Source organism: Balaenoptera acutorostrata, chromosome 10, assembly GCF_949987535.1.
Source record: "Balaenoptera acutorostrata chromosome 10, mBalAcu1.1, whole genome shotgun sequence".
Taxonomy (NCBI): domain Eukaryota; kingdom Metazoa; phylum Chordata; class Mammalia; order Artiodactyla; family Balaenopteridae; genus Balaenoptera; species Balaenoptera acutorostrata.
In genome coordinates, this window is record NC_080073.1 from 42,466,146 (window position 1) to 42,490,383 (window position 24,238).

The 24,238-nt window shown below is 47.0% G+C and overlaps 1 protein-coding gene across 2 annotated transcripts in view; it reads right to left on the minus strand.

Annotated features, from left to right (window-relative positions):
- LIMD1 (LIM domain containing 1) overlaps positions 1-24,238 on the minus strand; it is an 83,088-nt gene that overhangs the window by 21,080 nt on the left and 37,770 nt on the right. For both annotated transcript variants that reach the window (XM_057554656.1, XM_057554655.1), the window contains one exon: positions 13,766-13,867. In XM_057554656.1, coding sequence (XP_057410639.1) covers positions 13,766-13,867 — 102 coding nt within the window. The remainder of the gene's footprint in view (positions 1-13,765; positions 13,868-24,238) is intronic.

Below are 24,238 nucleotides of genomic sequence, written 5' to 3' on the forward strand. Positions count from 1 at the left end.
ACCGGCTCATGCTAAGCATGTGACATAAGGCACCGTTGCCAGGATCCCTTCAGAAACCTTCAATTATTGAAGCTAATAGTCACATCCACTTCCGTCTCCCTCTTTGTCCAAATCCTCCAGGTCACTGTTCCCTTCTCAGTTTTTCTGTGGTAAAGGGCCAGGTCTTGGGGGGTTTTTTTTGTTTGTTTGTTTGTTTTTAATTTATTTTTATTTATTTATGGCTGTGTTGGGTCTTCGTTTCTGTGCGAGGGCTTTCTCTAGTTGTGGCAAGCGGGGGCCACTCTTCATCGCGGTGCGCGGGCCTCTCACTATCGCGGCCTCTCTTGTTGCGGAGCACAGGCTCCAGACGCGCAGGCTCAGTAACTGCGGCTCGCGGTCCCAGTTGCTCCGCGGCATGTGGGATCTTCCCAGACCAGGGCACGAACCCGTGTCCCCTGCATTGGCAGGCAGACTCTCAACCACTGCGCCACCAGGGAAGCCCGGGGGTTTTGTTTTTAATTTCCACCTGTCAGACTTACTTTCTCATAAAATACAATAATATGGGAAAATGAAACATATGATATCCAAGCCTCAATATGCTCTGTCAAATTGTTATGAAAGTTTCCAATTTCTGTTGAGAGTGTTATGAAAAGCCTCAATTTCTGTGCTTCTGTCCTTACTGGCCAGCACTGGTTGAGGACCACACTCTGAGTAGCCCACTCCACACTGCAATCCTCTTCTCACTAGCCACTCCCAAGTCTTTTTTTTTCCTTACAGTTTTCCATGCCCACTATTCCAGACCATCATCATCTGAGTCAGAGAAAAGAACGCTGCACAGAGAAAAAATCCTGGAGATTCGCAGAGGGTCTCCTCTGAGGATTTAGCAGAGCACGGATCAGCACATGCATGTGAAGAAAATAACCACCGCTGGGGGTAAAAGACATCCGAAAGGATGAGAGAGAACAGTGCCTGGTGTGCACAAGGGCCGGAAACTGTCTATTCCCACCAGACTGGGAAAACACATAATAATCCATGCAACACTGAGTAAAATACTCAGAAAGGTTTTGCCCTGGGAGTGGGGCATAATTACCCCTAGACTGAGCTCTACTCTAAACTCACTTAGCAAATCATAAAAACCACACTGGAAAGGATCACTGTTTCTAAATAAGTTATCTGCACCCCAGAAGATTTAATGCTCAAGAAGATTTAATGGAATGTAAAAAATCTAGGACTCAACAAGGTATGATTCACAACGTGTGGCATCCAATCAAAGATGATCAGGCGGGCTTCCCTGGTGGCGCAGTGGTTGGGAGTCTGCCTGCCAATGCAGGGGACACGGGTTCGAGCCCTGGTCTGGGAGGATCCCACATGCCGCGGAGCGACTAAGCCCGTGAGCCACAATTGCTGAGCCTGCGCGTCTGGAGCCTGTGCTCCGCAACGGGAGAGGCCACGGTAGTGAGAGGCCTGCGCACCGCGATGAAGAGTGGCCCCCACTTGCCGCAACTAGTGAAAGCCCTCGCACAGAAACGAAGACCCAACACAGCCATAAATAAATAAATAAATAAATAAAATTAAAAAAAAAAAAAAAAAGATGATCAGGCATGTAAAGAGGCAAGAAAACACAACCCATAATGAAGAAAATAATCAATCTATGGAAATCAACCCAGATCTGACACAGACATTAGCATTAGTAAAGAAGTACGAGTTATTGTTATTCTATTCCATATGCCCCAAAAGTTAAACAGTGACACAGAAGATATTTTTAAGAGGCCCAGATTGAACTGCTAGAGATGACAACTAAAATGTCAGATGAAAGATACACTGAATGGGATTAAAAGCAGATTACACATTGCAGGAGAAAACATCTATGACGTTAAAAGCATAGCAATAGAAACTGTCCAAAATGCAACAGAGAGGAAAAGAATCTAAAAAACAAAAAGACCGTTAATTGGGGGGGAGAGATAAATTAGGAGGTTGGAATTAACATACACACACTACTATATATAAGACAGATGATCAACAAGAAACCACTATATAGCACAGGGAACTCTACTTAACACTCTTTAACAACCTATATGGGAAAAGAATCTGAAAAAGAATGAATATGTGTATACGTATAACTGAATCACTATGCTGTACACCTGAAACTAACACAACATTGTAAATCAACTACACTCCAATAAAATTTTTAAAGAAAGAAAGAAAGAAAGAAAAGACCATTAAAGTGAGCCGTGGGACAACTTCAAGATGCCAAACCAAGGGGCCACTGGAGTCCCTGAAGGGGAAAGGAGGAGGTGGCAGAAAATTTGAAGAAATAATGGCCAAAAATATTCCAGATTTGATGAAGACCATACACTCACAGATCCAAAAAGCTCAACAAACCCCAAGCACAAGAAACATGAAAAGTGCACCAAGGGACATCATGATCAAACTTCTCAAAATCAATGGTAAAGGGAAAATCTTAATCAGAGGAAAAAGACATGTTACATACAAAGAGACAAAGATAAAGATGGCACTGGATTTCTGATTGAAAACAAAGCAAGCAAGAAAACAGTGAAACAACATTTTTTAAAAATGAAAGAAAAAACTATCGACCTAGAATTCCACACACAGCAAAAAATATCTTTTAAAACCAAAGTGAAGTACGGCTGAATTCAGACATTCAAAAGCCGAAACAATTCTTCACGGGCAGATCTGCATCACCAAAAAAAAAAAAAAAAAGTTAAAGGAAGTCTTTTAGGGAGAAAGAAAATGGTACCAGATGAAAATCTGGATTTAAACAAAGGAATGAAGAGGACTAGAAACAGTAACTGCATGGATAAGTAAGATTTTGTTCTCATTAGTTAAATCTCTTTAAAAGATAATTGACTAGAGCAATGGAAGAAAACTGAGAGACCGGAAATAAACTCTTACATTTTAGGGTCAATTAATTTTTGACGAATTTGCCACAACAATCCAATTGAGAAAGAACGGCCTTTTCAACAGACGGGGCTGGGAAAACTGGCTATCCACACGCTAGAGAATGAACCTGAACTTCTACCCCAAACCACATACAGGAATTAACTCAAAATGGATCCAAGAGCTCAACCTAAGAGCTAAAAACTATAGCTCTCAGGGCATGAATCTTTGTGACATTTGGTAGGTCTATGTTTTCTGAGATAAAGCACCAAAACCACAAGAAACAAAAGATTAGACTATATCAAAATTTAAAACTTCTGTGCTGCAAATAATAATATCAGGAAAGTGAAACAATAGTGCACAGAATAAGAGAAAACATTGGTAAATTATATATCTAACAGGATATTTACATGTAGAACATATAAAGAACCATTAGAACTCAATAATAAAAAGACAAATAACCCAATTAAAAATGGCTAAGGGGGGACCTTCCCTGAGAGTCCAGTGGTTAAGACTCCGAGCTTCCAATGCAGAGGTCGCGGGTTCAATCTCTGATCAGGGAACTGAGATCCCACATGCCATTCGGTGCGGCCAAAAAAAAAAGGGTAAGGGATCTGAATAGACATTTCTCCAAATAAGACATACAAATAGGCCATGAAAAGATGCTCCACATCAGTCATCAGGGAAATGCAAATCAAAACCACACTGAGATTCAACTTCACACTCACTAGGATGGTTAGAATCAAAGTCAGACAATCACAAGTACTGGCAAGAATGTGGAGATACTGGAACCCTCATACACTGCTGGTGGGAATGGAAAATGGTGCAGCCATTTTGCAAAACAGTGCCTCAAAAAAGTTAAACATAGAGTTACCATATGACACAGCAATTCCACTCTTAGATATCTATCCTAAAGAACTGAAAAAATATGTCCACACAGAAACATGCACAGGAATCTTCATAGCAGCCTTATTTATAATGGCCAAAAAGTGGAAACGAGTGTCCACTGACTGATGAATGGATAAATAAAATGTGGTCTACCCATACGATGGATTATTATTCAGCCATGAAAAGGAATGGAGGGACTTCACTGGTGGCACAGTGGTTAAGAATCCGCCTGCCAATGTAGGGGCACGGGTTTAATCCCTGGTCTGGGAAGATCCCACATGCCGCGGAGCAACTAAGCCTGTGCGCCACAACTACTGAGCCTGCACTCTAGAGCCCACAAGCCACAACTACTGAGCCCACATGCTGCAACTACTGAAGCCCGCATGCCTAGAGCCCATGCTCCGCCACAAAACAAAACAAAAAGAAGCCACCGCAATGAGAAGTCCACGCACCTCAACGAAGAGCAGCCTCCGCTCACCGCAACTAGGGAAAGCCCACGCGCAGCAATGAAGACCCAACGCAGACAAAAATAAATAAATAAATGAATAAATAAACATTTTAATAAATAAATATAAAAGGAATGAAGTTCGGATACATGCTACAACATGGATGACTCTGGCTCACATTACGCTAAGTAAAAGAAGCTAGTTACAAAAGACCACATATATATGACTTTATTTATATGAAACATCCAGAATAGGCAAATCTATACAGGAGTGCTTGCTTAGGGCTAGAAAAAGAGGGATGGGAAATGGGGAGTGAAAGCTTATGGGTACAGGGTAATGGATAATGCCACCTTTATGCCCTCCAACATTTCCTCAGTGCCGTGTGCCCTGCATTATACTAAAGGTGACAGATCAAGGGTAAATCAAGGTCAGTTAAACACTGTCCCCGTTCTCACAAAACTGACCACAGAGGGGGAGGCATAGACCCCTGCCAACAGTTTCAATCTAACCATAATTCAAAACACCACAAGCCAGGTAAATGAACAAGGTGGGTATGAAACCTGCGTCAGAGGGGCCACAGCAGAGATCACAATGGAGGACGTCGCTTGGAGAGTGATGCGTGCCTGGTGGGATGAAGTGTGAGGGTGACAAGACACAGGGGTAGGAAAGGGTGGGTGATGGTTAGTGTGGCCGGAGGTTCCGATGGACACAGGGTGGAGGAGACAGTGGCAAGAGAGCAGACAAGAAAGGGGTTGGAACTACTTGAAGGAATGTGTTCAATGTCAAGTAAAGGAATCGGACTATGATGTTATGAGAAGAAGTGGCTGAGGTCTCAGAGCAGGGGAGTGGTCCCCTCACAGCTGTGCTCAAAGGCCAGCTGTGTGGATGGAGGTGGGCAGGGCAGCAAACAGGACCTGAGGCAGTCAGGAGGGACAGCAGTGGTCCACAGGAGGAACAGAGAGGGTCTTCCCTCGGTGGGGCCCCCGGGCCCCCGCTGGCATGCAAACCCACCAATGGTGGACACTGCAGGCGCTGCTGCTTGCACGGTCTGTCCTGGCAATGGATTTGCCAGACTCCCAGGCTGCTCAGTGCCCCAGAGGTGCATCTGGTCCTTGAAAACCTGATCACAGGATCCACGCCTGGCTCATGTGGTAATAAGGATTCTCTTCCCCTTTAAAGTTTAACTGGCAGGAAGGTTGCGTTGGCTTTGAGTCATCAAGTCAACAGTATCTTATGCAGCAGATGCTTAAGGAGACCACGCAGCAATGAGGAAGAAGCACGTGACATACTTCTAAATGGAACAAACAGAACATAAAAGCAAGCACTGTGATGACAACCTGGCAAAAATGATGTCCATGTGGGTATAGCCAACATTATTTTGTTTTGTTTTGGTTTGGTTTGGGGTTATGGGTGATTTTCTTCTTCCACATGTATTTTTTTTACAATGTGACTATATTGCCTTTGTGACGCATAAAGTAAAAACAATAAACTTACTGATTGTTTCTTATTAATAAGTGAACTATGGCTTAGGAGTAGAGACTTTACCTACAACATCCAATATGGTAGCCACTAGTCACGTGTGGCTATTTCAATTTAAACTGAACTAATTAAAATGAAATAAAAATGTCAACTCCTCAGTCACACTAGCCACATTTCAAGCACTCAAAAGTCACATGTGGCCGTGGCTGCCCTACTGGACGGTGAACGTCTAGAGCTCAGAAAAGCAGCCAGGGAGCTGGGGGCCAAATGAAGGTAAGTGGGTGGGGGTGAGGCCAGTCACATGGCCACAGACAAGATCCCAGCTGACTGCATCAGACCCCCTGGGATGCTCGTCATGCACGCGCGGGCCTCTGCTCTGTAGACTTCAGGAATCAGGATGTCTGCAGGTGGAACCAGCTTCTCGGGACCGGGGCTGGTGTTCGGTAAAGGGTGAGGACCGGAGAGGTGGCAAAAACATAGACTGTGAAGCCACCTGGACCTGAGTCGGGACCCCAGTCCCCCACAGACCAGCTATGCAACCGCTCTGGGCCTCCACTTCCTCTTGTGCAAATAAGTGTGGCTGGGAAGCAAAAGAGGGGCGTGAGACGACCAAGCAAATATTCTGCAAACAGTGGCTCATAGTACAACCCATGTCAGAGGCATCAGAGCACCAATAGAAAGCCTGGGTGCAGACGAAATTGTCAGTATATACACGGGGAAGGCAGAGGAGGAAGAGAGAGAGAGGGAGGGAGGTTGATTGGTTATAAGGAATTGGCTCCCATGATTATGGGGATTGACAAGTCCCCAGATCTGCAGTCAGTGCTGGAGGCCCAGGACAGTGATGATGTAGCTCCGGTCCAAAGGCAGGAAACAACTGATGTCCCTGTTCAAGGCAGTCAGGCAGGAGGAAGTCCCCTTACTCCAGAAGCATCCACCTTTTTGTTCTATTGAACAAAACTGATTGGGTGAGGACCACCCACATAAGGGAGAGCTTTACTCAGTCTACCAATTGTTACTCCCATCAAGAAACCTTCACAGACACCCAGAATAATGTTAGACCAAAATCTGGGCACCCCGTGGCCCAGTCAAGTTGACACATAAAATTAACCATCACAGGCCCAGAGGTGGGGACAGAAGTTTAAGAGAACATTTGAGAGAGAAGAGATGCTCTTAGCAAGACAAGGGCACCAAGGAGACCCAAGCAGTAACTGTGATGCCAGAATAAAGCTCAGTTTTCCGTAAAAGATCTCACTCCCTAAACCCAGGATTCTGGGTCTGAGATGAGGCACCCAGTGTGACGTCATGTGCTAATCAGGGTGTGATGAGCCCCGTCGTGTCAGAGCACCCTCCATTCTGCTCTTAGAGTGGAGGACACACTGGGTACCACCAAGTCTCACCCTTGGTCTGGGATTATTGAAGGAAAGGGTGCAGATTTCCACCCAAACTATGCTTGTGCAAATATAAGAGAAGTGTTTGGAATGCAGGTGTGGCAATTAATGATACAGGTCGCACTGGAGTTACCCTCACAACATAGCTTAAAAATTCCACACTCCTTTAATGTCACAGGCACGAAGAAGCTGATGTTCTCTCACTGTCGGGGACATCATGGCTTCTCACTGCATCAACAAAGTCTGATCTGGGAAACCAAGTCTGGTCCCAATTCTGGTGCACGCAGCAGAACTGGGTTTGCTGGAGAGGGACAAGTGACCGTCTGATGACACGTCAAGTAAAAGCCACCCCTCTGCTCTCCTTCGACCCGCACAGCCCTTTGCCCAGCTCCGTCTATTTTGGTTGTTTCCTGATTTCACTCTCACCCGCTGACTTCCTTTGTATCTGCCCACTGTCCCTTTCTCACTTTCTTGATCTTCAGCTTTTTCCCTAGATCCAGCTGACTCATTCAGCTCGCACACAAATGCTGAATATGATGAGAAATATTGGGATGACTCAACAGCTCAGAAATTCAGGGATCAAAACCCTTAAAAAGGAACAGACCTCTAATCAAAGCCCTTAATCCATTTCTCTCCTACGGGAACATCCCACCCACTACTGAATTCTAGCTCCCCTATTCCAAGTACAAGGCCACTCTTCTGCATTCACAAGTCAAAAGTGTCCCCAAACCCAACCTTTGCTGTCACATAGCCCCCAGGCAGAGATGAACCTGAGATGTCACGGCAAGATCCAGTGTCTCTCCAAGCAAAGCTAATTTGATACAGTGGCTGCAAGCAAGGGCTGTGGGTCCACATGGTCCTGGGTTCAAGTGCCAACCAGGCTATTTAACATCGATATAACCAACCACAAGCAAACTAAACTCTCCAAGCCTCTGCTCGTCTGTGAAATGAGAGTAATAACAATGATGAACTCACTGGGCGGTTAACAAGGATTTAGTGAGCTACTGCGAGTGAGAGGATCAGGGCAGGGCCAGGCCGAAAGTAAGCTAGAAAGCTCACCTGCGAATTACTTACAAATATTGAGATGACTCTTAAGAAAGCATGCCTGCCATGAATTAAAGGGAGACCTCCCTAATTCAGGCTCAACTATTTCAGAATCCGGGCATCTCCAAAGGCTGGGCTGGTGAGGAGGCATATACAAAGTCAATGAAAAAGGTTAACATGATTTCAGAGGCAGTGCTTACTTAGACTTGGTAAGAGAAACAAAACAACCTCCAAGAACCCTCCCGCACTTCAGATGTGAACTTACTGATGGATGAATCACCAATCACTGATTTATTCACTAAGAACCTCCGTCCCACAGCTCTGGGCTTATTTCTAGTTGTTTCATTTACCTGAAGGAATGAAATGGCACTTTCTAGTGTTCTGGATGCAGGATTTCACTAACTCTGTTAGACAGACTTTCCCAGATGGGGTCTAAATAAATGTGTGAGATTTCACTATAAAATCCCTTCACAACCTTTAACAGGCATGGATGTTTGGTTTTTGGAAGGTGGGATGGGCAGTGGCATATGTTCTTAGTTTTGTTGTGTTTTCTCCCTAAGGCAGATCACAGTGCAACACCAGGCTCAGGAACATAAGCACTAGGTCACAACACTCAAGAGTCACCTGTTCTGGCCGTGACCTGCACATCCCAGCCCTGTTCTGTAAGTGGACCCCATCCGGCCCTCAGCTGCCTTCCTCTGAGCTCAGGCCTGTGCTGGGCATAATTCCCATCAGCCTCAGGACTGCCTGCCCCCCAAGCCCTATCCCCAAGACCAGGGCACCCTTGTGGTCTATGGGCTTCTGGGGAAGAGCATGTCTTATCTCGTCCATCGTTTTCCAACTCACACGGCTGAGAAACAGTAGGGGCCGTGAACATGGCAAACTGGTTTCCCCATGACTCCAGGATGGAATTTATTTAGTCTTTACAAAATGAACAAAATCTTACTTTCTGGACCTAAAATGGCCTGCGGCGAGGACACAGAGCCTGGCCTCTCTCTGCCTCATAGTCTATTCTGGAAGGTGCCGAGGAGACTTCACTTGACCCCCCCAAGTCCAGCACACTTTTTCTTCCTTCTTGTTCGGCCTCTCTCGAGCCACAGACGGGCGCCAGCTTCTCCTCATTCAGGCCACTTGACACATGGTGTCCAGACACATGGCACATGGCTGCTGGCCAAGGCCATGCCCACCCTCCCCCCACCCCATGGTGTGCCAACGGCTCCTGAGAGCATCCAGTTGGGGGCCTGGCCACCTTGGGTGGGCAGAGCCGAGGTGGGAGAGGGAGACCCACAGCACACATCTCCATGGCAACCAAACACACCCGCTGCGGCCGGAGGAGCACATCAAAAAAGAACTTTAACAAACCACATAAACGCCCACGCATCGCGCCCTGAATGCTTGCTTCTGGGAACGAACACCAAGGAAACAACTCAGCAGAGGGAGAAAAGCACGCGGGCACAAAGACATTCACTGGGGCCACGTGTAGTAACCAACAAACCCGAGACACGGAGACACTCGCTCCCTGCCATCAAACCGTGGAACGGCTCAGTTGACAACTATGTAACTATTAAAATGATTATTATGAAGAAGACTACAAAGACAGGGGTGAACTTATGACACAATATTAAATCAAAAAGGATACAATACTGGTTTACACTCTATGATCACAACTCTAAAAAATGTGTATAAATCTGGACAAAATCTAGAAGGGAAAATATTAGTGAAAATACCTGTTCTAGAATGATAACAAACCAGGTTACTGTCTTTAAAATTTTTTGTGGCGGTCATGTCGTTCCCACAACTAAAAATGAACTAAACATTGTTGCTTGTTGGCAGATGGGGAATTGGCCGAGGTGTCCGGGAGAACTTGCACCACCCAGAGGCAGAGGTTTGTCTGGGCGCGTGAAACACCTTGGGATCCTCCCGGGACATAGGATGAGCGGCTTGTAAGGAGCTGCTCTAGGACTGTCTCCGGGACACGAGACAGTCTCTCATCTCTGACGGGGTGAGGGCTCTCTGCACCCCCCCTCTGAAGGGAGCTGCTGACTCATGACCACTTAGCCGCGTCCAGGACGGACTGCTTAGCATCCCATAACTTACACTGCAGTCATCGGCCCTTTTGTTTCAGGGTTGTCCCTTTTGGGGTGTGGGACAGGGACAAAGGCACCTTTGGCATGTCCTTTTGGTTGCTCACGAAGGGAATAAATTGTCTGAACCTAGAAATAGCTTGTTTTATCTTTACTGATCAAATCAGTCGGGCCTTGGCCTTGCCTTGTAAGTGCATGTGAGCTCTCAATAAGATCCCGATGTTATGTTTTAATAAAGTATCAATAAGATCCAAGAAGTGAGTGTGTGCACGTGCCGGTGTGTGTGTACCTACAGAAATACATCTTGACGGTGTTTCAAGCTAGATTATTCTCATAAATGAAATGGGAAAACACACTCACACACATATATACAGTACACTCTCACACACACTGTAACCAACCAGACAAACAGATGTGCAAGGCTAACCTACTCTAGATTCAGGAGCCATGGATTCAGCTCAACTGCTAGGTTTTCAACCTCGAGAAGTCTCTTTCCCTCTCTGACCCCAATTTTCTCTTCCGCAACGAAAGAGGGGACGGACTGGATGAGAGCCCGGCCCCCACTGTGCTGCGTCCACGTGCCGAGGCTCATGCAGACATCCTTGAGGACTCGCAGAGGCAGGACGTGGGCCACCCTGGCACCTCCTTCTGCTGAAAGCAGTTACTGGCAGCAGTAAGTTAACTGAACAAAGGCAAGTCACTTCTGGCGTCCACGAGAAGCTGCTCAGACACGTGCCTGGGCCTCCAACTGCTCCCTGTGAGTGGGGAGGAAGCTGTATGTTTACCCACAACAGGAATGCCACCACACTCACTTTCTGATGGAACTCAGAGCTTCCTTCAGCAACTCTGCTCTAGGGCCTGGTTTGCTGGCACCAGAATCGCAGACAGTGGTTCATTGTTTATGCGAGAAGGTAGGGCATGCCTAGTTCAGGAGAAACGGTTCTTTCCTGCTTGGGGAACAAGGAAGGCTTCCTGGAAGAGGAGGCATTGGAGCTGGGTCCTAAAAGCTGGACAGAATTTAAATGCACGAAGTGAGTGGGGAAAGGAGGTTCCAGGGAGTGAATGGGGAAGAGAGAAATTGTCTCACTGTGATAAGGAAGTAGGAAGCAATAAAACACAGACCAGACCACAAGGGCCTTAAATGCTAGAACAAGCAAAATTCCTAAGCAGCTGTCTTCCTGAGTATTTGTGTTTGTCATAATTTGAAAATAAACTCAGCCCATTAAGGAATTGCCAGCTAGTCAAGCAGCCACTGGTGGAACCAACAGACTCACCAGTAGTTTTTGCCCCCCAACAACTTTCTAGTTCAAATGGTAATTGCTTGAGATATAAAAACAGCCTCTACTTAATATTTATTTTCTTTTTTCCTGGAAGATAGAGCAAATATCAAGAAACAGTTACAGGAACCAAAAGTCAAAGATAATTTTTAAAAGAAGGTGTGATCACAACTCTTTACGGATAAAACACAAACACAGGTCAAAGATTTTATTTAATGCATCACTGAATGAGAGACCAATAAGATGTTACAACTGGGAGACAGCAAAGAACCATCCATATGCAGGCCATCAGAAATGCTGAAGTAAATTTGCTTAATGGATGCAAAACTGGTCAATCTCTGCCAGACACAGTTTGCGTTGCTGTGGACAAGAATCACGGGCCTTGCCGTCAAGATTCTACAACTTACAGAGTGTAACACAGCTCAAAGGCAAGGAAAGGCCCAGAGACCCAGGGACTCCAATAACCAGAAAACTCCTACATTTCCACTGCGGACGCTCAGGAGACTGTGTGATCCATCTCAAAGTCTTTCACAATTTTCCCTACAAAGGTGAGTAACGATCAAGGCGGAAACTCTTAGGCATGTGTTTTATGGGAAATCACCGTGAGGATGAAGCCCAAGGTTTGGAACCGGGCATATGCCTGTGCCATCAAGGCATGGCAGGCCCATGCCCACCTGGTGAACTTCAGACTGGGAACCAGGCCTCTTGAGGGCTGTGCCACAAACCAGCCAAGAAAAGTCCCTCCTCTTCCCGTCTCCGGAGGCTTCTAAAATGAGAAGCTTGGCACTAATCCCAGGTACTCAGTTCTGGCCACACCTGGGAGTCACCGGAGGAGCCTAGAAACGATACATGTGCCCCACTCTAGAAACCCCACCCCTAGGGCTTCTGATTCTGCTGGTCAGGGTGGGGCTGGGGCATCACTGGCTTTTTTTTTTTTTAATTAATTTATTTATCTTTGGCTGCATTGGATCTTCATTGCTGTGCGTGGGCATTTCTCTAGCTACGGCGAGTGAGGGCTACTCTTCGTTGCAGCGCACGGGCTTCTCATTGCGGTGGCTTCTCTGATTGTGGAGCACGGACTCTAGGCACGCAGTCTTCAGTAGTTGTGGCTCACGGGCTCAGTAGTTGTGGCTCACGGGCTCAGTAGTTGTGGCTCACGGGCTCAGTAGTTGTGGCTCGTGAGCTCTAGAGTGCAGGCTCAGTAGTTGTGGCACACAGGTTTAGATGCTCTGCGGCATGTGGGATCTTCCCGGACCAGGGCTCGAACCCGTGTCCCCTGCATTGGCAGGCGGATTCTTAACCACTGTGCCACCAGGGAAGTCCATCACTGGCTTTTAAAATCTCTCCCCCCCAACTCTCCCGTGATTCTAATGAACTGCCAGGACTGAGGACCACTGGGCCAGACGATAAGACCCCCTGGTCCCGGACTCTCTTTGGATTTGTTGTAATGTTTCCTTTTAATAGACAGCTGCCAGCCTTGGTGTAGAAGTGGAGATATCAGTGGGACATTTTTCAAAAATGCTCCTCAAAATTAATCTCTGGTAGAGACCATGAAACAAGCACAATTCATGGCTCCGTCAGACTTGGCAAACAGCCTGCAATGTGTTAGAATCTTCCACTGTGGATGCCATCAGTTCAATGAGCAGTTTGCTGAGCTGAGCACAGGCCTAGTTTCCTGATTTGCTGCTTTAGGCATAATGCCCGTAATGCAGTACAAAGATGCCCACAGGTGTTTGCTAAGAGGCACCGATACGTGTGTGGCATGCATACACACAGGCATTCACGCACACGCTCACACTTCCCACTGAACAGCAGCCTCCAAATGAAAGATCGGGGCCAAAGAGTTATGAAAGGACCCTGCTTCACACAGGGGTAACTGACTGACTGGTCCCCACAGTGGCGGAGAAAACTGACAACAGGGCAGACAATGGTGGATCCCAGCGCTTTCCTCCCGACTCTTCTGAGACCTCTGATATGCATTACAAACCTGATGTTATTAGGGACTGCTCCACTACCACCAGAGTGGGCCCCAGGCAAACTCTGGTACTCTGTGATAAGTCAGCTTACCCTGATGGGCCTTGTGTTGGTGGTACAAAACCCTGTTCTAGAGGACACTGTCCTGCCTTCCCATAGGACCATGGAGGGACATGGGCCAAGTGTCTCCAGGAAGGATGCTCTTCTGTCTCCTCCCTTCCTGGTTCCCTGTGTTCCTTACCCTGTCCCTCAACACACACACACACACACACACACACACACACACACACACACACACACGCACTTACTGCAGGCCGCACAGGTGAAGCACGCATCGTGGTAGAGGTTCCCCATGGCCTGGCAGGCCTGGCCGGCCCCAAACACCCCCTTGCTGCATTTCACACAGGCTCCTGCAAGGGAAAGAACACAGCAGTGAGTCAGGAGGGAAACAGTGTAAAGTGAGTGATAAAAAGCCAATGGACAAAGCAAGATACCCACCCCGTCCCCTAACCAGCCCATCACCAACTCCCAAGGATTCCTCCTTTGCAATGTCTTTCTCTCATGCTCTCTCCCTCCATCAGCCTTTCAACTATCAGTCCTTTCCACTGCAGGAATCAGGCCCCAGGCTCATGTTCAGGCCCCCTCCACACCAGCGTGCTAATGTTCAGAATACCTCCACTTCTTCCATCTCCTCCCTTGCCCAAAGCTTTCAAAGCCTCCCACCCTTATAAGACAACATCCAAATGTTGCACCAGGATTACAATATGCCAAATACACAGGTTGGGCAACTTCAACCAAATTATTTCCTTTAATTTACAATGGGAACCACCAACGGGGATTTACTCACCTCACTTTTTACAAAGAGTGATCAGGCCCCCAAGCCCCAGGCCTCTCAGACTGCAAGCCCAGTGCTCTGCCCTGCCCCTGCCCCTGGCCACTGGGTCGAGCTCCTCGCCTTTGCTCGGGGCTCCCCTGTCTGAGCCCTATGCCCATTCTTCGGTCCCTTTATATGGTCCTTTCTGTGGGCCAGTCCACATAAAAGGAGGTCTTGGAGTCTCCCTTCCAAAGAACTCCCCCATTATAGTCAAATGAAAAAGATCACAATTATGTAAATAATGCATGAAATTTTTTTTAAAAAAGATTCAAGAAGGAAATATACCAAAACTGTAAAATTATGGCTGGTTTTACTTCTTTCCATCTTCTGTATTAAAAAAAAACTTACAAGGGCAGGCATTGTTATAGCTGAAAAAAGTCTAGTCTCAAAAAGTGTTTGGATCTGTTTTCTTAAATTTTTAAAAATTTTTAAGTTTTTGGCTGTGCCGAGTGGCTTGTGGGATCTTAGTTCCCTGACTAGGGATCGAACCCAGGCCCATGGCACTGAAAGCGTCGAGTCCTAACCACTGGACTGCCAGGGAATTCCCCTGGATCTGTTTAAATATACTGTATAATGTTAAAATTTTTGAAAAATCAATTATACATCTCTATACAATTTATATATAAAATATATATAATGAATTTTTCAAAAATTTAAATATATACAAAAAGGTCCCCCAGCATCCATGAGGGTAGCCAGCTCATGTCCTTGGTCAGGGGCTCAGCCAGCCTTTTCTAGCTCTGGTTCCCACCTATCAGGCTGTTCTCAAGCTGCAAATCCCCAGCCACATTCTGCCTACAGGGCAGAAAGCCCTGTGTTTCAAAGTTCTTATCATTTCAAGTTGATAAACTGCATCACCTTCCAAGGAAGTCCAAGCTAACACATCCTTCATGAAACACGCCCACACCAACCACACCAGGTCCACAGAGAACACACTAAGCCCAGGGCCCTCACGTCGCTTCACCAACACTCCCTTAGGAAGCAGGTGATGCCATTTGTAGGAACGGTACTGGGTCAGCCGAGAAAACTGGCTCTTGGGGGAATTCGCTTATGGAAAGTTCTAGGGATCACAAGTGGTGGTTATTTGTAGTTCTTCTGCTTTAACATTTTATTATGAAAACTTTCAAGCATGCAGAAAAATGGGAAGAATCATACAGGGAACACCCATATGCCCACCACCTCAATTCTACCATTGTTAGCATTTTGCTGCCCATCCCTTAACCAATCCAACCATCCATCTTATTTGTGACACATTTCACAGTAAGATGCAGAGAGCAGTCCACTTCACCCTGAACACTTCAGCCTGCATATCATTAATCAGTCCATTATTTGCTTACAGTTATTTTTTCAAGATAAAATTCAAACAGTGTAATGCACAAATTATAAGTCTATCATCCAATGAGTTTTGACAAGTAACCTATGTGATGTAAACCCAGATCAAGATATAGAATGTTTCCAACACCCCGGCAAGTTCCCCAAGGCCCTTCCCTTCCACCTTTTCTTACTGGCTATGAAATTACCTTTGTGTGTGGGTACGTGTGCACACACATGCACACACATATGCAGGGTGAAACTACTGGACAGCTGGTATTTCTGTACCTAGCAAACAGCATGATGAAATTGAAAATATCAAGGAACTCAGAGGCACCAGCATTTCTTTTTTTAAAATTATTTATTTATTTATGGCTGTGTTGGGTCTTTGTTTCTGTGCGAGGGCTTTTCTCTAGTTGCGGCAAGCAGGGGCCACTCTTCATCACGGTGCGCAGGCCTCTCACTATTGTGGCCCCTCTTGTTGCGGAGCACAGGCTCCAGACGCGCAGGCTCAGTAGTTGTGGCTCACGGGCCCAGTTGCTCCGCGGCATGTGGGATCTTCCCAGACCAGGGCTCGAACCCGTGTCCCCTGCATTGGCAGGCAGATTCTCAACCACTGCGCCACCAGGGAAGCCCCATCAGCATTTCTTTTTGTCTGATTATTTCATATACAACTTAGGCTGCTCTTAAGTCAAGAAATACATCCGTTCTGGGCAAACTGCATTCCTTTGCTGGCACAGTCAGAGCTGTGTCCAGCTAGCAGGGAAGAGTGAAGACGGCAGGGTTCTGCCAGTACCACTCCTCTCTAAACCTGCTGCAGCAGGCTCGTCACTCTAGAAACCAATGGTGCTGGTGGCCGGCCACTGAAGCAGGCAGCCCAGGTGGGCCAGGTGGGGCCTCTGGCATTTAGGCGTGTGTGTGGACATGGAAGCAATGGGGTTGGTGTGCCCAGCACTGGACACGGCACCTACTGTGCTGTGGCAGGTTACTGGTTACCTGGGCACTGCCTGCCTCTCCTAGTGAATTGGGAGCACCTTCAAGATAGGGGCCACATGGATGTAAACTGGTGTAGCCATTATGGAAAACAGTCTGGTGGTTCCTTAAAAAACTAAAACTAGAATTACCGTATGATCCAACAATCCCACTCCTGGGCATGTATCCAGAAAAGACAAAAACTCTTATTTGAAAAGATACATGCACCCCGATGTTCATAGCGGTAATATTTACAATAGCCAAGATATGGAAGCAACCCAAGTGCTTCAACAGATGAATGGATAAAGAAGATGTGGTGTATATATATATACACAACGGAATATTACTCAGCCATAAAAAGAATGAACTAATGCCATCTGCAGCAACGTGGATGGACCTAGAGATTATCATATTATGTGAAGTAAGTCAGACAGAGAAAGACAAATATTATTATATGTGAAATCTAAAAAGTAATACAAATGAACTTATTTACAGAAAAGAAATAGACTCACAGACATAGAAAACAAACTTATGGTTACCAAAGGGAAAAGAGGGGGGAGGGATAAATTAGGAGTATGGGATTAACAGATACAAACTACTGTATATAAAATAGATAACAAGGATTTACTGTACAGCACAGGGAACGCATATTCAATATCTTGTAATAACCTATTATGGAAAAGAATCTGAAAAAGAATATATATATTCTTTTCACTTCGCTGTACACCTGAAACTAATACAATATTGTAAGTGAACTATACTTCAGTAAAATAAATAAATAAAAATGTTTAAAACATAAAATAAAATAAAATCCAAAAAAAGAGAGACAGGGCCACGTCTTAACTGTGGCCTCCGCAAGTGTTCAGTGAAGAACTGCTGAGCTGAATCACTTTCTGTGCAGCTCCACATACAGCCTGTGTCACCTCCCCTCTGCCCTGGCCCTCACCTCCTTGTACCTGGGGTACACACACCCCTGTAAACGCCTTTTACAGTCTTATGCATCTCTGAACACCTGCAGCCCCTGACAAAGTGCACTCATATGCCCTCAACAAACATACATAAAAATAGAGAAATGGACAACGTGGGCCTCTACTGAGCCCTGGTTGACGGCAAAATTCAAACATGGTGACGGGGGGAGAATTTTCCCTTGAAAAATGGCAACTATCGGACAATGACAAGGTATTAATTATACTATTTGGTGATCCTGGGGTTGATTTCCACACCACCCATCCCAAGCGCCCTGGGACTGGACTCTAAACCTTTACAAAGAGCAACACCGGCTGGTTTGTTCGGCAGCAACCAAAGCACGCTCACAGCAGCCTGGATGGAACCTCAAAGCAACGTGAATGTAATTCTGCTCACGAACCTGGAACAAAACCGCCCCAAGCGCAACATCACTTCTTCCCTCTCCATCACTGTGGTCTCTGCGCTTAAGCCCCGTAGACATGTTAGCTGCAAAGCACAGAGAGGCAGTGAGACTCAACTGAAGCCGTGATCAGCCCTTCCACCTGTCCGCATGGGGAGCGCGGGAAGAGGACCCCCTTGAAGACAGCTTGCCAGTGAGGAGAGGTGGAATACATCTCCTGAGCCAGATGGATGCTGCTGGGTCACAAGGACATGAACTCATCTTGCCTGGGCTTGGGGAATAAAATCAGACAACCTCCCACTCCAGCTCGTAAAGTGAGAGGCAGGGTGGGTAGCATCTTCCAGTGGACACTGACAACTGCCCAGGCCTCCCTGGGCTTCCTGCTGTGTTATCTCTCCACATCAGGCCTTCCTCCGCTCCTGCAGCCAGCAGAGTGACACTCTCTCTGGCTTCCTCTTTATCCAAGGGCTGGGACCTACTGACTTCAGCATCCCCCTCACTCTCTCTCATTCCTTGGGGATGCTGACATCCTTTCTCACCACTCTGAGCGTCGAGCGCAGATACAAAACAAGGAAGGAAGCCGCTTGTGCTCTAAACCATCAGTCACGGACGGAGGAGGCTTCTTACCGGAAGCCAAGTAGGTAAGAAAATATTTCATCCCTGTGGCTTGTGGTAAATGGACAGAAAAGTACTTCATGGGCAAAAAATAGATCTAGTCTTCCTTTGGCAGGAAAAAAAAAAAAGACAAAGTAAATTTCACATTCTAGGAAATAACGTACCTCCCAGAGCCTGAGCTAGGAGTGTTCATCCAGTGCATGCTGGATGTGCATCCCTTTTCTCAAACCCACGTTCTAGAAAGGTGCTGTGACTTGCTGAAGGTCACACTGCTGGGAGGTTTGAAAGATGGAATCTGAGCCCAAGTTCTAACTCAAAGGTCCCGTTATTCCCATCCGGTTGGCAGCTGTGTGGCTATTCCTGCAACACACACGGGGCCCCCCCAAAAAAGAAGGAGCTCCTTACTCACCACCCACCTCCCCCCAACATACAACCTGTTCAGGGATTCAGACCCAAGACCAGCCCTGCCCCAGATCTCCTAGTGGCCATCCGGCCCACCTCCCATGCTGGCCTATCCCACGCACACAAGGCCATCTTTCTGCCAGGGACCTCCATCCCAAGGCCGCCCCCACGCAGACCCTCTGCTCCTCCTGCCCTTCTGCCAGGGACACTGCAGCTGAAGGATTCACCCCACGAGTGCTTCTCCACCATTCACTCGGAGCCAAGCTCTCTGCAGACGCTGGCAGCAGGATGGCGAGCAGCGCGACTGCACTCTGATCCTGCCCTCACGGGATGGTCATCCAAGGAGCCAGGAAACCAGACTATGCCACTGCTGATAGATGAGCTGACCAATCTCACCCAAAGTCCTGTGCTGTAAGTTTGCTTAAGTGCCAGGGCTGAGCAGAGGCTCAGGCTTGTGAAATAATAAGAAATACATATATTGGTCTCTGCCCCCAGTTCCTGCTAATATTTGGTTTTTGACCCCAGTTCCTGACACAGAGCTCCTAAATCCCTTGGAATTTCCTGGGCAAAATGAGCATCTTTTTTTCTAATGAGGAGACACTGTGTGGGCTCCTGGTTGGGGGCTGGTCACCAGAAAGACCAAGCCAGGCTTATAAGTTTGGAACTTTCAGCCTTACCCCTCCATCCTCCAGGGAGGGGAGAGGGGCTGGAAAATAAGTTAATAATCAATCATGCCTACATGATGAAGCCTCCTCAATGTACAGGATTCAGAGAGCTTTGAGGTTGGTGAACACAACCACATGCCAGGAGGTTAACACACCCCAACTACACCAGGCAGAAGCTTCTGTACTCAGGACCCTTCCGGACCTTTTCCTATCCGGACCTTTTCCTATGTATCTCTTCATCCAACTGTTCAACTGTATCCTTCATCATATCCTTTATAATAAACTGGTGAATGTGTTTCCCTAAGTTCTGTGAGTCATTAAGGCAAATAATCAAACCCAAGGAGGGGGTGGGGGGAACTCTGATTTATAGCCAGTCAGAGGCATAGTTGACAAAGTGGGAGGGGGACTTGTAGGACTGAGTCCTTCCTTAACCTGTGGGGTCTGTGCTAACTCCAGTTAGCATCAGATTGAATTGACTTGTAGGACACCTGGCTGGTGTCGGAGAATTGGTTGGTGTGGGAAAAACCACACATCTGGTGTCAGAAGTGTGAGCACTAGTAGCACAGAGAAGAAACAGAAGTGAGTTTTTCCGAGACAGGACTCAACAAGAACAAAAGACCCCTAGACACCCTTTGTTTTCCACGTGGTCCCTTAGTTAGAAGATTTTAAAGAAAATCCTTACTTTTCCTCAACAGAGGAAAGTAATAAAATGTCAATCACATATTACTATAGTAATCCAAGCTCCAAAACCAGGAGGAAAGTGAGGGAAAGAAGGAATTAAACTTTTAGGAGAAGGGAGGAAAGGATATGCAACTATTGCCCTGTAGTTAGACTCACTGCCCTTTAATCCATTCTCCAAACTCTAGCCAGAGGGATCTTTTTTTAAACAGCTTTAATGAGGTATAAGTGACATCCAATAAACTGCACATATTTAAAGTGTACAATTTGATAACTTTTGACATCTGAATACACCTGTGAAATCATCACCACAATTAGGACAGTGAACACACCCACCATCCCCAAAGATTCCACATGTCCTCACACCTTTTCTAATGCCCCCTCCCTGGGCAACCACTGCTCTGCTTTCTGTCAGCAGAGATCAGTTTGGAAGGCTATGCTCACCACTATACCACCAATGTGAGCTCAGTTAGTATTTTCTAGAGGTTATATAACTGGACCCTAGAGCATGTACTCTTTTTTTGTCTGGTTTCTTTCACTCAGCATAATGATTCTGAGATTCACCCAGCTGCTGTATATACCAAGAGTTCACTCCTTTTCATTGCTGAGTAGTAGTCCATTGTGTGATGGGACCACCATTTTTTTATCCACTCAGCTGGTGATGAACATGAGTGGTTTCCACTTCGGGGCTGTTACAAATAAAGCTGCTTGTGTGCAAGTGTTTATGTATAGACATATTTCTCCTTTTCTCTTGGGTAAAGACTTAAGAGTGGATTGGCTCAGGCTTATGGTAAGTGTATATTTAACTTTTTAAAAAGCTGCCCAGACTACCCTGGTGGTCTAGCGGGTAAGACTCCGAGCTCCCAATGCAGGCAGCCTGGGTTTGATCCTTGGTTGGGGAACTAGATTCCGAAGGCTGCAAGTAAGAGTTTGCAAGCCACAACTAAGAAGCCTGTATGCTGCAACTAAGAGTCCAAGTGCTGCAACTAAAAGATCCTGCATACTGCAACTAAGACCTGGTGCAGACTAAATAAATAAATAAATAAATAAATAAATAAATAAATAAATAAATATTAAAAAAAAAAAAGCTGCCAAACTGTTTCCCAAAGAAGATCTATCATCTCACATTCCCACCAGCAGTTTATGAGAGTTCCAGTTTCTCCACATCTTTGCCAGTACTTGGAATGGCAGTCATCCTGATTTTGTCCATTCCAATCGGTAGGTAGTAGTACCTCATTGTGTTTTTGGTTCTGTTTTTTTTTTTTTTTGCTGCTCCGCATGGCACGCAGGTTCTTAGTTCCCCGACCAGGGGTTGAACCCATGCCCTCTAGAGTGGAAGCGCAGAGTCCTACCCACTTGACCGCCAGGGAATTCACCCCTCGTTGTGGTTTTAATTTGCATTTCTCCGGTGACTAACGATGTCGCACCAGAGCATCTTTTGCTGTGCTTATTTACCATCCTGTATCTTCTTTGGTGAGGTGTCTGTTCAAATCTTTTCCTCATTTTTTTTTTCTTTTTCTTGAGTTACGAGAATTTCCTACATATTCAGGAGACAAGTCCTTTATCAGACATATGCTTTGGAAAGATTTTGCTAGAGTCCTATGAACTCCAGCTACCTTAGTCTCCCCCAGGATCTCAGCAGCACTTTTTTTAAAAATTAATTAATTTACTTGTATATTTATTTATTTTTGGCTGCGTTGGGTCTTCATTGTTGCACACGGGCTTTCTCTAGTTGCAGCGAGCAGGGGCTACTCTTTGGTGTGGTGAGCAGGTTTCTCATTGCGGTGGCTTCTCTCGTTGCGGAGCACGGGCTCTAGGCACACGGGCTTCAGTAGTTGTGGCTCATGGGCTCAGTAGTTGGGGCTCGCGGGCTCTAGAGCACAGGCTCAGTAGTTGTGGCACACGGGCTTAGCTGCTCCGCAGCATGTGGGATCTTCCCGGGCCAGGGCTCGAACCCATGTCCCCTGCATTGGCAGGTGGATTCTTAACCACTGCGCCACCAGGGAAGTCCCCTCAGCAGCCTTTTAACTCAAGGAGTCTCCCAGGCTCTCTCTCCCTTCTCCCTCCTTGTGTCAATGTCTGGAAACTCTCTCAAGGCAGTAAGCTGGGGCAATCATAGGGCTGCCCCATTTGCTTCCCATCTCTCAAGGATCATTGTCCATCCTTGCCTGAATCCAGTATCTTGAAAACCTTTTGTTTATATACTAATTCAAGCCAGCCTAACTCTCCTGGTGCGCAACAGTGGTTTCCAAACGGCTTAGAGGGGGAGAAACTTTTCTCAAAATAAGTATCAGTGGAACCTCAAGAGTATATAACAGACAAAAGGGAAACCACGACGCTTGAGATGGGACAGAGCCCACTCTGCCTCCTGGAATGTCCCGACCCACTGCAACAGTTCCAGGAAGATTATTCGAGAACCAATAACACAGCCTAACTGATCGAATGCAGACACCACCCAGCCTAGCCCGGGCAGCGTTCCACGTGAAGGAAGTGATCCCAAATTGGCATTCAATGATCTCCTGTACACCCAAAGCCAAAAAACAAATTGGGTTTAGGGCCATGGCATCTTCCCTACTGGCTTGCAAAGGCAGGATTTACAAACAAGGGGGCCCGCAAAGCAGCCTCAGCATGAGGTTTTGGTTACAGCAGAATTCCTGCCTCCTTCCTGCAGACAGGCTGAGGACCCTGCAGCACTCCTACAACTGAACACACAGCCAAACTGGGTGATGACCAAGTCGCCACCTTTTATTGTTAGGATAAGGTTTGAAATAAAAAGATTCCATCAGGCCGGCCAATGGGAGTGGCCCTGCACCTCCAGCTCACACCTGGGCCTTGTCCGGGTGACCACTCCTGTCCCAGTGAGGAAGGGAGGCCTCTGAGAGGTGCGGGCATCCTTTTTAGCTCTGAATGGATGCTGCACATCACATGGCATCACACAGCCATGCACCGCATACTACGCTGAAAGGGGGCTGAGGCCAGGGGCAGGGCACGCAGTCAGGTTGGGGGTGGTTACAAGGGCAGATTTGAATGAATTAGTCTGCACACAAGTTGAGCAAGGCTTTTTCTCAGCAGAAGGTTGCAGCCTATGGACCTGGGCGGCTCTGGGCAGCTCTGGGAGTCAACAGGTTCTAGAAGAGGGGCCAAGCGTTTGGCAGAGCTGGACCAATGGCCTCAGCAACAGACTTCCTCCTAGCCACAATATAAGCTCATGGAAAAAGCCCTGAAGGCGGTGGGTGCCAGGCTCCTGCCTCCCAGGCAGAGGGCTGCTTCTCAAGGAAGGGATCAAAGTAGACGCCCACCATCACCTCCAGAGACTCTGCTTCCAATTTGGGGGTGGGACCACAGTGCCTCAGTTGACTCTAAGGCTCGGCCAAGGCTGAGAACCATGGATGCAGATAACACAACAAACTACATCCTCCCCGGCACCCGTGCCTCCCCTGCCTGCCCTCTCTCCCACGCACCCTGTAGTTCCCAGGTCAAGGGGTGATACTCTCACCAAGCTACAAAGGAAGTACTCAAGGCCATTCTGGGCTATGGGGTCATTGCACCAGCCTACTTTCTTCAATCTCAAAGCTATTCAAAACCAACGATGGCTTCACTTCATTGCAGTGGGAAAGGAAGTTTCTCTTGCAGCTTCCCAATCACCACCGTAAGCTCTAGCTAGCCTTGCCAGACAACCTGCAGGGGCACTTCTGCCCCGGCGCACTCCCATTCTCTGGCCCGAATCATTCCCTGCCCTCCGCTCTCCGAAGGAAAGAGTTCAACAGCCTCCAGGGCACCCTGTGCTGTGGCTTCTGGGCTCGCCACCTGCGTACTCCCCCTCTTCCAGCCTCTCTGCACAGAGCCCAGTTACCTTTCTCAACTCTAATCTGAAACAGAAATATGCCAATCAGCACAG